Source organism: Condylura cristata, unplaced genomic scaffold, assembly GCF_000260355.1.
Source record: "Condylura cristata isolate star-nosed mole 26May11 unplaced genomic scaffold, ConCri1.0 scaffold00048, whole genome shotgun sequence".
Lineage (NCBI taxonomy): Eukaryota > Metazoa > Chordata > Mammalia > Eulipotyphla > Talpidae > Condylura > Condylura cristata.
In genome coordinates, this window is record NW_004567149.1 from 2,077,693 (window position 1) to 2,090,184 (window position 12,492).

At 41.0% G+C, this 12,492-nt stretch overlaps 1 protein-coding gene and 1 non-coding gene across 2 annotated transcripts in view; both read right to left on the minus strand.

Moving 5' to 3' along the window:
- Window positions 1-3: 3 nt before the first annotated feature.
- On the minus strand, window positions 4-76 carry TRNAV-AAC. Its single transcript has one exon. It is a non-coding gene; the product is annotated as a tRNA-Val (tRNA).
- Window positions 77-9,729: 9,653 nt separating this feature from the next.
- Window positions 9,730-12,492, minus strand: part of PRSS16 (protease, serine, 16 (thymus)) — a 6,710-nt gene continuing 3,947 nt past the window's right edge. Inside the window, exons 8-12 of the mRNA XM_012734163.1 lie at window positions 12,286-12,489; window positions 11,807-11,948; window positions 10,137-10,316; window positions 9,914-10,059; window positions 9,730-9,798 (exon numbers count right to left, since the gene is read on the minus strand). Of these exons, the coding sequence (XP_012589617.1) occupies window positions 9,730-9,798; window positions 9,914-10,059; window positions 10,137-10,316; window positions 11,807-11,948; window positions 12,286-12,489 (741 nt within the window). The remainder of the gene's footprint in view (window positions 9,799-9,913; window positions 10,060-10,136; window positions 10,317-11,806; window positions 11,949-12,285; window positions 12,490-12,492) is intronic.

Sequence of the window (12,492 nt, forward strand, 5' to 3'; positions counted from 1 at the left end):
CACTGTTTCCGCCCGGTTTCGAACCGGGGACCTTTCGCGTGTTAGGCGAACGTGATAACCACTACACTACGGAAACACCCACACGAAGGCGACTTACAGGGACAGATCTTGGCAGAAATGCTAATTTCCTAACTGAATTATTAATAATTTTTATATTTCTTATTCGTGTTTCTTTACTTGTTAAAATTAACAAGATGGAAACTCCATGCCTCCCTATCAAAAGCAACTGAAAGCCAGAGTCCACATTCCTTTTCAAACACAGATAGTGTAGCCTCGGGGTCCAGCTCTTAGGGAATCTGATTTCAAGGCACTTCCCTATGCTATTCTTTGTGTTTGGGCTCCATTTCTCACGTCCAACGCACTGGAGCCAGGACCCACCCAACACACTGAGCCCTGGAGACTGTCCACATTTCCACAAGGACAATGCTTGTCTGGAGGAGATTGCTGAGTGGGGATGGAGCACTGTGCCCCAATATCAGGAAGGGTGACAAAAGAGTAGCATTTGGGAATTCAGGTGAGTGAGCTTTGTGTTGAGTGATTCCAGGGGTCCGTCAGTTATTGTTAGTGTCACTCACCCTGCTCCCGAAAGCCAATCCAATTAGTGAATGCTGAGTTTGCCTAATCTTAGTCCTCATTTATTAAACTCCTTTCCTCAGGATCGTCCTTCCCTTACCAGAATCTAGAAGGCGCTAGCAATTTACACTGCTAAATTACAAAAGCTCACAAACAGGCCCTGTTGGGATTCAAACCCAGGGTCTCTTGTTTACTAGACAGGCGCTTTGACCAGCCAAGCCACAGACAAACAACAAAATGGACCACTTACACTTAACTCTAAGTGTAAATTTTCAGTCTCATTGATTACAGTTCTCAAGGATGCCTAATGAAAGGAACTAACTGCCAGGACTCTATCAAGTTATTTCACTTTCTCTGGCCTACAAGGTATCCAGCACTTTATACCATATGCCAAGAGAAGGAAAGTTTTCTTAGCCAGGGTGCCCTTGAAACTGGCAGCCAAGCCATTCTCACTTCTAAAAGATTTTATAACTTTATATGGAGACATTTCTCAGTTTTGAGTCAATTATATCAACTAAAGCAGTTGGAAGATGTTGTGAGGCTTAATTTATACATTGTGAGGCTTAACTTAAATGACCAGGAGATCATTTTGTTACAGGGCAGCAAATCTGTTCCAGGACAGAGGGAGAGGGGCACCCCTGAAGCCCCAAATTCTACCTGCTCTAAGTGGGTTCTGCCATCTGCCACAACAAGACAAAACATATAAAACTTTAACGAAAAGGGACTTTAATACAGTAAATATACAATATGGAACACAGAGAATATAACTGCTAAATCAAACACCTGAAGTGACCCATCTCCTCATGGGCAAAAGTCAACCCAAAGGGGTTGGCCCAAAGCAAGGCCTGAAAGCTGCCACAAGACTAAAGCACCTTCTGGCTGGGACCCATGGAAAAGGGTCAGAAATGGCCAGACAAATCTGGGAGGAAAAGAGCAAAATCAAGATCAACATAAACACTGCCATAGTCACCTCCCTGCAGGTCTCTCACCCACATCTGCCTTAACCAGTCCAGGGCCAGGAAACAAGCACAGTTTCTTCATCATATGCTTGCTGCTCCATGTGGCTTCCTCAGGTCTCCTGGCTCTCTATCCTGCTTCATTCTCTCCTTTTTCTCCGCTCAGCTCCACCTTCCTTCTGGGTGGGGCAGGGAACCTGGAACTTCCCTTTTCCCTAGGGACCTCCTAGGGTTACAATTTGACAAAAGGTAGACTCTCAGGTACTACTGTTGCTATTTATCCCATGTAAAACATGGCCAGACTATTTTCTGGCATTTGTGAAAAGTGGCAAACTATTGGCTTCAACACATGAATCTGAGGAATGTATTAAAACACCAGCAGATACTTGACCTGAGCAAGGACTGCAGGACAAACCAGCCTGGCCAGGACTTTCTCTGCTCTGGGGTCCCGAGTTTCTTGGTCCCGAGTTTCTTATCACTCCAGCCAGATGCTACACGGAGAAATAAGAAAGCCAATTTAGCTGATGAGGGGGTAGTAGGGGAAGAACCCAAAGATATCCAGTCCTCTTCCAGCAAAGATGAAACAGCAGCACTTCATGAAAAAAATAAAGTGCAAATCAAAGAGAAGAGGGTGACAAGGAAAAGAGAATGAAGGGACTAATCAAGAAATTAAGAGTTGAGACAATGCAAGGAGAGAGAAAAGAAGAAAGCAGGATGGAGAACAAGGAGACCTGAGGAAGCCACATGGAGCAGCAAGTTTGTGATGGAGAAACCGTGCTTGTTTCCTGGCCCTGGACTGGTTAAGGCAGATGTGGGTGAGATACCTGTAGGGAGGTGACTGTGGCAGTGTTTATATTGATTTTGATTGTGCTCTTTTCCTCCCAGATTTGTCTGGCCATTTCTGACCCTTTTCCATGGGTCCCGGCCAGAAGGTGCTTTAGTCTCGTGGCGGCTTTCAGGCCTTGCTTTGGGTCAATCCCTTTTGGGTTGACTTTTGCCCACGAGGGGTTGGGTAACTTCAGGTGTTTGATTTAGCAGTTATATTCTCTGTGTTCCATATTGTATATTCACTGTATTAAAGTCCCTTTTCATTAAAGTTTTATATGCTTTGTCTTGTTGTGGCGGATGGCCCAGAACCCATTTAGAGCAGGCAGGTTTGGGGCTTCAGGGGTGCCCCTCTTCCCCTGCCCTGTAACACAATGAAAAAGAAGGCAAAGCTGGTTACCCTCACCTATATCAGTTCTTAGTAATAGCCCTGTGAACTTCCTTTCTTAGAACCTGTCAGAGTTCTACGTAATCAACTCTTTTGATTGAATGCAAATATTGTCTACATATACATTAGTAATAATCAGGAAATTTTCTTTTTTTAGATAATTGTAACGGCTTTTTCCATAGATGAAGTCAAATGCTAGTTGTTTCTCTATATAACCCCAAATTAGTATATTATCGGGTTAAGTCTAACTATCTTGTGTCCACTTTGTAGTCTCTTTTTAGTAGTCAGCATCAGGAAAGAAGCAGAAACAGTTCAGGATGACCCTTCAAGTTTTTCTTTACAACACATGGAGCAGGAGGAAAGCTATCCTTTTAAAAGACAGTTAGTTGTTGAATCTGGAAAATTCTGGTTGACGTTCAGATGGGATACTCACTACACCGTCTAGGAAACTTCATGTAGGAAAGAGCTTCAAAGATGATTTTTTTATTAGAAACCATCTGTAAGTCCAGGAAGAAGTGACTGATTTGCAGGCAGACGGACCTGAGGTCTTCAAATGTGTGATTCCAGAAATTACACTTGTATCAGTTTCCAAAATACAAATTCACTTATTTTTTTCATGTCAACAGTAAATGATGTTATGCTTTAGAACATTTTCACATATAACAGCATGGATATAGATTTCTTAAAATCTTTTTGCTTTTGCATCTATTTTGCATTTGTCTAATTCAGAGCTAGTAACATATTAATTGGAGTTGGTTCAACTCTCTGTACTTCCACCTAATTTCATTATACATATTCTTGGATTGTGATGATAGTTGTACAACTCTATAAATTTACTAAAAATTATTGGAGAGTACATTTAAGAATGAGCAGGTTTTGATTCAAAAAGATACCTGCACCCCCATGTTTATTGCTGTTTTATTTGCAATTGGAAAGACATGGAAACAACCCAAAATGGCCAAAAGTGGATGACTGGATTAAAAAGATGTGGTACATATACCCAATGGAATATTACTCAGCAACCAAAAATAAATATATACATGCCTTTTGCAGCAACATGGATGGAGCTGGAAAAGATCATGCTTAGTGTGAGGCGAACATGATAACCTCTACACACAGATTATGCTTAGTGAAATAAGCCAGAAAGAAAAGGAAAATACCAGATGGTTTCACTCATAGCAGGACCATGCGAGAAAATAATAATAATAATAATAATGAACAGCCATGGGGGTGGAGTGGGGAATGGGATCAAAAACAGTGGGGGGAGGGAAATACACTGGACTATGGTGATGTCACATGGGTGATTTGGTGATGGGAAGCCCATGGGGATTACAAGTGAGATGGAAAAATGCACAAAATGATATAAAAATAAACTATTATGTTATTTAAAAAATAGAGGAGACTAAAAAAAAAGAATGAGCAGTTTTCATGGCATGTAAGTTATATCTCAATAAGCTGATTAGAAAAAAAAAATCAAGGTTATAAGCACAAAAAGCCAGCAGTACTTACATGATTACCATGGTGTTGGATCACAAATAAGGTGACACTTGATGGCATCCTGCAAGATGAACTAGTCCATGAGAAACTAACTGTGTGAAGAAAAGTGTGTTTCAGGCACAGAAAACACTTCAGCATTTGCAGGCCTCCATTTCACACTCTTCTATGTTGAGACAATAAATAAGCCTGACATTATTTCAGTTTTCAACAGTGGCTCTTAAAATTGGTCTTCTGGTTCAAGGGAAAAACATGGAACTGCTAGAGATGTAATCTGTTTGAGAAAAAGTGTAGCAATGAATACTGTAATCCCAATAAATGCATTTTCAAAATCAGTGTTTGAGGCTTTGATTTCTTAAATCAGTAAAGACATAAGAAATGACTTGATTTACTGCTTTGAATCATCACCTACTTTACTGATGCTGTTTCTTCCTAAGGATTTCCATTACTATATGACATCACTTCCTTTCAGCCTGAAGCACTTCCTGCTAGTGATGAATTATCTTAGTTTTTGTTCAACTGGGAGTATCCTCATTTTTGAAAAATCATTTGCTGGATATAGGGATCTTGGTTGATAGCTGTTTTTACTTTGAGGATTTTGAATATATCTTCTCACTGAAACAGTCATAAAATCTCCATTGTTTCAGCTGTTGTTTTATGGAGGGGACGGGGCTGGGCTGCCCAAGGGGGCGGCCGGGCCGTATGTGATAAATCATTTTTCTTTTCTTGCTGTCAATATTTTTATTTTGACTTTAAATTTTACTTTGAGTAGGACATATCTAAGTGTGATAGATATGTCCTTTTGGGGATTTTTTTCATTTTCTTGGATGCATAGCTGATGTTTTCAATCAAAGGTGGGAAGTTTCGGGTAATGTTTCTTTTTTTACAAATACTTTCTCCGCTTTCTCTTTATGACAGTACACTTTATGGTGTCACACAGATCTCTGCAGCTCTGATCCTTTTCCTTCACTCTTTTCTCTCTCTGTTCATTAGATCAGATAATTTCCACTAATGTAGCTTTAAAATTGTCAGTACTTTCTTTTGCTTGTTCTGATCTATTGAATCCTTCCAGTGAATATTCCTCTTCTTTTTTATACTTACCAGTTTCAGACCTTTCATTTGTGTTTTTTAAAAATAATTTCCATTTTTTTACATTCCTTAGCTGATGGGTTATCGCCAACATACCTTTCCTTTAATGTTTTACAAGTGGTTTCCTTTAGTTGTTTGAAATATTTGTGATAGTTGCTTTGGGGAAGTCTTTTTTTCTAAATTCAACATCAAGTTCCTTTGAGGACAGTTTCTATTGTTTTTCCCCCCTACTCTCTTATATGGGCCATCCACACTTTGCTATTTCTTTTCATGCCTCACTTTTTTTTTTTTTAAAGTTTATTCTTAGATCATTTTGTGCATTTTTCCATCTCAGTTGTAATCCCCTTGGGTTTCCCATCACAACATCACCCATGTGCCATCACCATACTACAGTGCATTTCCCTCCCCCCACTGTTTTTGATCCCATTCCCCACTCCACCCCCTTAAAATGTCTCTGGCATATGGCTGTTCATTATGATTATTATTTTCTCACCTGGCCCATTATATTCCTGCTATGAGTGAAACCATCAGTATTTTTTCTTTTCTTTCTGGCTTATTTCACTAAGCATGATCTTTTCCAGCTCCATCCATGTTGCTGCAAAAGGCATGTGTTTATTTATTTATTTATTTTTGGTTGCTGAGTAATATTCCATTGTGTATATGTATCACATCTTTTTAATGCAGTCATCCACCTTTGGACATTTGGGTTGTTTCCATGTCTTTCCAATTGTAAGTAAAGCAGCAATAAACATGGGTGCAGGTATCTTTTTGAATCAGTGTTTTTGCGTCTTTTGGGTAGATACCTAGGAGTGTGATTGCTGGGTCATAGGGAAGCTCCATGTTGAGCAGTTTGAGGAACATCCAAACAGTTTTCCATAGTGGTTGTTGTATTAGTTTGCAGTGCAGGAGAGTTCCTTTTTCTCCACATCCTCACTAACATTTGTTGTTGCTAGTTCTAAGATGTGCCATTCTCACTGGGGTGAGGTGGTATCTCATTGTGGTTTTAATTTGCATCTCCCTTATTACAAGTGATGTTGAACATTTTTTCATATGCTTGTTGGCCATCTGCATTTCCTCTTTGGAAAAGTGTCTTTTTAGCTCTTCTGCCCATTTTTTGATGGGGTTGTTTATTTTTGTTGAGTTTCACCAGTTTTCCATATATTTTTGGGATCAATCCTTTATCACTAGTTTTGTGTGAGAAATTTTTTTCCCAATCAGTGGGCTGTTTGTCTTTTGTAATGTCTCCTTTCCTGTACAGAAGCTCTTTAACTTGATGTGATCCCATCTATTTATCCTTGCCTTCACTACCACTGCATTAGGTGCATTGGGTGCATTAGGTGCTTGTATGTTGCTGAAGTGCATGTCGTATAGTATTTGGCCTATCTTTGCTTCCAGCTATTTTATCATTTCCGTTCTTATGTCTAGGTCTTTAATCCACTTCGAGTTGATTTTTGTATATGGTGTGAGGTAGTGATCTAGTTTCACTTTTTTGCATGTAGCTTCCCAGTTTTCCCAGCACCATTTGCTGAACCAACTTTCTGTGTTCCATTGCATATCACACATTTTTGTTGTTGAATATTATATATTTTAGATAATGTGTCTCCTCTGTGTGGGCACAGACTCAGTCAGCCAGGCTTGTGTGTTTGCCTGTGGTTCATTCCATCTCTGTGGCATGAACACCTCCCCCAGTCAATGTGGGATATGTAAATACCTATCACACCCTCAAAAGACTGCTTCACTTCCCTATTAAGTCCCTACCCAGTTGTCTGCTCCAAATCTACTCAAAACTACACGGGGGGGGGGGGAGGTCCTCTTTTGTTGTTTGTTACTGAGATTGTTATTTTAACAACGCTTTCTTCAAGGGAGTCCTTTCTAGTAGCAATAGCAAAGTTGCTGCTTATATGGCCTCCCTGGGCCAGGTTGAGTTGCTGTGCTCACGGGAAAGGGGGCAATCCTGGGCAAGAATCAGCCACAGACTTACTCTGTTTTCTTCCTACAGTTCAATTATTTTCATAAGCAAATGCTGGCCAGTTTGTTGGACAATATGCTGAAAGGGAGGCTTTATGGTTCTATACAGCTTCACAGTTGATTTCTGGCAAAATAACTTGTCAACCTTCTTATATTACCACGCCAGAGTAAATCTCTACTATAGCTTAACTCTGCCTATTTGTATCCTCTATATAATTTCAGACATACAATATTTCCTCTTTTAGGTCCAGCTGCTTTTTCTCAAATTGATTTTGAGATTAATCTGATAGTGCATTTACCACTGCTTCATTTTTTTTTATTGATGAGTAGCATTTTTATAAATATACCATCAATTGTTTTACCATTTACCTGTTAAGGGAGCTTTGCATTGTTTCTAGTTTTGGCTATTATAATAAAGTTGTTAGTAATACCTTGGGGCACATTTTTAAAAATTTGTATATAATTTTATTTTTCTAGGGAAAATGCTTAGGAGAGAGAACACTGGATTATAGAGTAGGTCTGTGTGTGTGTGTGTATGTGTTTCTAAAGTGGTCTTATGATTTTACATTCTCATCAGCAATGATGGGATGTCATATCTTCACTATTGGAAGTTGTTACAGGATTTTGTTTGGTTTATTTACTTGTAATTATATTGGGTCTAAAACTATATTTTATTGTAGTTTTAATTCACATTTTTCTAATGACAAAAGTGGCTGGGCATCTTTCTCATGTGCTTACTGACCACACAAATATTTTTTATTTTAGTGTTTATTTATGAACATAGCCCATGTATTTGCTTTTTATCTTTGTATTACTGATTTCTAGGTGTTGTTTATAATGTCTGAGCATAGGTACTTTGCCAGATAATGTACTGTGTATACTTTCCCTTGGTTTTTTATTTATCTTTCCATTTAATTTTGATAATGTCCAACTTATTCCATTTTATCTTTTCATGCTATTTTTCTTCCCTAAGAAATATTTACCTACTGCAAGGTCATAAAGATGTTTCCTATATTTCCCAGAAACTTTGTATTTTTAACTTTACATTTAGATATATGGTCCATCTTGTATTATTTTTTGAGTGTGGTGTGAAATTGGTATGAGTTTAATTTTTCTCCAAGTATAAAAATGCTTTAGAAGTAGTCTAGACCAAATCAAAATTTATTCAGATATCAGTTTAAAAGAAATTTGCAAAAGAGACTGAAAGAAGGTACATAGTTGTATCCAACTGATCATTGTTTAAAAGACTTCCTTCCTCTCTGACTTGCATTCATACTTTTGTAGAGAGTTAACTGATTCTGCGACTGTGGAAACATACTGAAATGGTAATTTGAGTCTGAAGAATGAAGCAGGCACATCCATTAATCATACTTTAACTTCTTCAGGGCACTTTAATACAGGGCCCTTTCACACAGGAGCCAGTGGAGAGGACTTTGGTTTCAGGAAGGAGACATATAACCCACCCCTGACAGGGTTCCTATGCCCTATTTAGCATGTATAATCTATTGTGTATGAGATTAATGATGCCAGGTGTTTGGGAGCCATGGCACGTGTTTTAGTCTATTAAGATCAGTAGAATTGTGTATAGATCCTGAATGTGGTCACTTTGGTTAATCCAACATGGAAATTTCTGGTTTTCTCTGCATTAATCATATGTCTGTGATTCTATTTTGGGAATCTGTCCTACCCCATTGATCTACTTGTCTATATGTATTGCCAAATCTCATAGTCATTACTGGATCTTTACAGTTTTTTTTTTTTTTTTTTACAAGGTAGTGTGAATCTTCCATCCTTGTTCTTCTCTAGACTTAATTTGAGAGCTATCGAATGTGTGATACTGACAGTGTCATCTAATGAGGGAACACAGAGTAGACATATTCACAAGACCTTTAGACTTCTCACTGTGGCAGTTATGTCTGATTTGCAGCCAGAGAATTAGGCTGGGACACAAAAATAATAGAGAAATAGATTAAGATATGGAGAAAGACAGAAACAAAGATATTCAGAGAATCAGGAGGAGATTGAGAAACAAGTAGAGACAGAAACAAAATATAGAGACTGAGAAAAAGAGAGAGACACAGTGAGAAGCACTGACAGTGGCTGAGGTCCAAAGAGAGACCAGGTGTTCAACCCAGGAGTTGAGCAGAATTCTACCTGGATACAATTAGCCGGGGGGAGCGTAAACATGAGGGTCCATATTTTTCTGATAATGGTTATTCAAAATGCCAAGATTCATGATGAGAAGAATTATCCACTTGTATTTTACATAATTATTTGTAACAAAGCACTTTCAGTTGGAAATGAGATCGTTTAAAGGTAAGTCAGTTACGTGTAGAATAGGTGCTGAATCCCAGTTCTTGGGAATTTCCTCTTTCTCCTGTCCAATGCATATAACCTAGGCTGAGGTGGCTGGGCAGAGCAGCTGGGGTGTGAGGCTCAGACCACACCCCTAACCTGACTCTCCTTTGTCAGCCTGAACCAGGTCTGCAGCTGCTGGGAGATGTTCTGTGGAGAATGGACAATTTCAAGTGGGACCTAAGCACTAATAGAGGGACAGGCACATGCAAATGAGCATGCAAATAAGACCACAAATCAGGGGAATGGTTTTTTTCTTCCTTACCTGGCGCCCCTGGTGGAGATTGGGGGAATCTGAGGGCTTCTCAGGTGCCATGTCCAAGCAATGGGAGCCACTGGGAATGAGAATGGCTGACTCTGAGGGCCCCAAGTTCCTGGTTACACTTAGCACATGCCAGGGATCTGTATCCCCTAGGAAAAAAAAGAGAGAATTATATGTGGAGCTAGAGCTAGGTGAAGGTTGAGTCATGTTCAGATGGCTTGCTTACCATTGACAAACAGCACCTGGGTGGCCCCAGGGGTCTGGCCACCATAGTAGGAATTCGTCTGGGCCACAGCCTGGGCTATGGATGAGGTTGAGAGCCCGAACACCTGCTCACAAAGCTGTAGGTGGGAAGGCAGTGCTGGGAGCTGGGAGAAAGGGCATCTGGGAACCTCGCAAGTGATATCTGTGGAGGAAAATCTCCATAACTTCAGGATATAGCCAGTCCCCCACTCTTTTAAAATAATCATTTACAGGGTTGTCCCCAGTGATGATCAAGGTAGTTCTGGACCTGCCCGTTAGTGAATTCTCAGTCTTACTGGTTATCACCTCCCCCTCCTCAAATGATCAGGAGTGTGATGGAAAAAGACCAGGATGGGGTCATAGTGAGGGAATCTGTGAAGCAGCATGGTGGGCCCCAGGACAACAGCAGTGGGGAACCGACCTTAGGAATTAGGAGTTAAACAAAGGGAGAGAAGAGAAAGCATCACACACAAAAAGCAAACAGCATGTACAAAGGTCTAGTGGTGAGAGGAAGCCTGGAGCCTTACAGCACAATCAGACCATGTTTCCAGAGCTTAAAATCGAGGGCACAGCTAATGCGGTCAGTCTCATGTAAATTCACACCTTCCATCACCATTTATTGAGAACCCACTGTGTAATCAGGTAGGTTAGGACAATACTGACAACACAGTGACAAACAAGACAGTCTCTCAGGCTTTGTTATCACAGGACTCATAGTCCAGTGGGGGAAATGAACAATAAAGATGAGAGCATGGACAGTGTTAAGGAGAAGAACACGGACTTATGGAGATGTGGAGTAAACTGTGACTGAAGATAAGTAGTCAAAGCAACGTGAATATCAGTGCAAATTCCTGACTGTTAGGAAAATTGGTTTATTAGAAGGTCAAAATATGTAGAGTTTAATAAAAGTAATGATCAAGTACTTACAGGGGTATTCACTGAATGCCAACCTTATTCTCAGCAAGTTACATATATATTACCTCCTTTCATCCTCAAAATCTTATTAGAGAAGTAGTGCTTTTATTTCGACTTTATGGATATCGCATAGAGCACTTTAAATAAGTCACTTGCCCTCAGTTCTAGTAGAGGGCAGAGAAATGCCCAAGTTTGCTCAGGATCACATAGTTACAAAGTAATAGAACTGGAATTTGAATCTCTGGCTTTAAACCCTTCTGCTTTCTGGAGATGTGGAAAGGATATGGAACTTAACCCTGGGGTAGGAGGAAAATAAAAACATAGATTGCCCATTAAAGTTGAATTTCAGATCCACAAAACACTATATTTTTTAAAGTACAACTATAACCCCTGCAACACACTTATACTGAAAAAAAATCTATCTGAAATTCAAATTTATGTGGGCATTCTATATTTTATTTGGCACCTCATCGAGCGGTATCATGGACAGATAAGGTCATATTTAGAAAGATTTCTGCGACTGTGGTGAGGACGTTGGATTATAAGGGTTAGATGAAGGCTTGATGGGACTGAAAAGAAGAAACCAGAGAGATTAGGAATTAGGTATCCCAGCAGAAGATGACCCAGTCAGACCAATGGTCCTATGGAAATGAAACAGTCCAAACCGCCTCTGAAATGGCCTGTTTGGACAAAGCACACGAATATGTTTTGGGGGTGAGGGTCGGGCCAATCACTCACAAAAGCCAAACTCAGTACAAGTCTGGTACAGCCACTGCCGGTCACCCACGCCATACACTTGGGGGTCTGTGACCCTCAGCTGTGCCACAATCTCTGCTCTGGAGAAGCTTAAACATCTCTGGCCCAGGCTGTGCAGGAAAACCTAGGGGACGATAAACATCCATCCAAACATACATTCCCACCTCCCCACAAGCCAGGGCCTGGAGGCACAGGCCCCTACAAGTGAAAGGTCCGAAAGTGAGCTCCCCTGGGAGTGAATGGTTAGAAGGGGTTGGGTGGCCTGGTCCCTGGGGGTTAGAGGTTCAGGAACTCGATAACTGGGACCTTATGAGAAGAAAAGCCGATGACAATCCTAGTGGCTAAGGCCCTGTGACATGCCATCCCCATTTTACAGATGAGAAGGGCACTACTCTGGAAGGGGCACAGGAGTCCCAGGCCGCGGACCCCGACTCCCAAGCGCGTTGCTCCGAGGTGCTCACCTGCGCCGCGCGACGGAGGCCGTGGTAGGGCGCAGCGCGGCTGCAGTTGCCCCCAGCCCCGAGGAGGAGTCCGCAGAGCCGCCGCACGCTCAGCGGCGGTCCCGCCTGCCCGTCGTACTGCACGGCGCCGCCCACCAGCGCCTGCAGCGCCCCCAGGAGCTCGGCCTGGTCCTCGACGGTGTCCAGGGAGCTGCAGGCGCCCAGCTC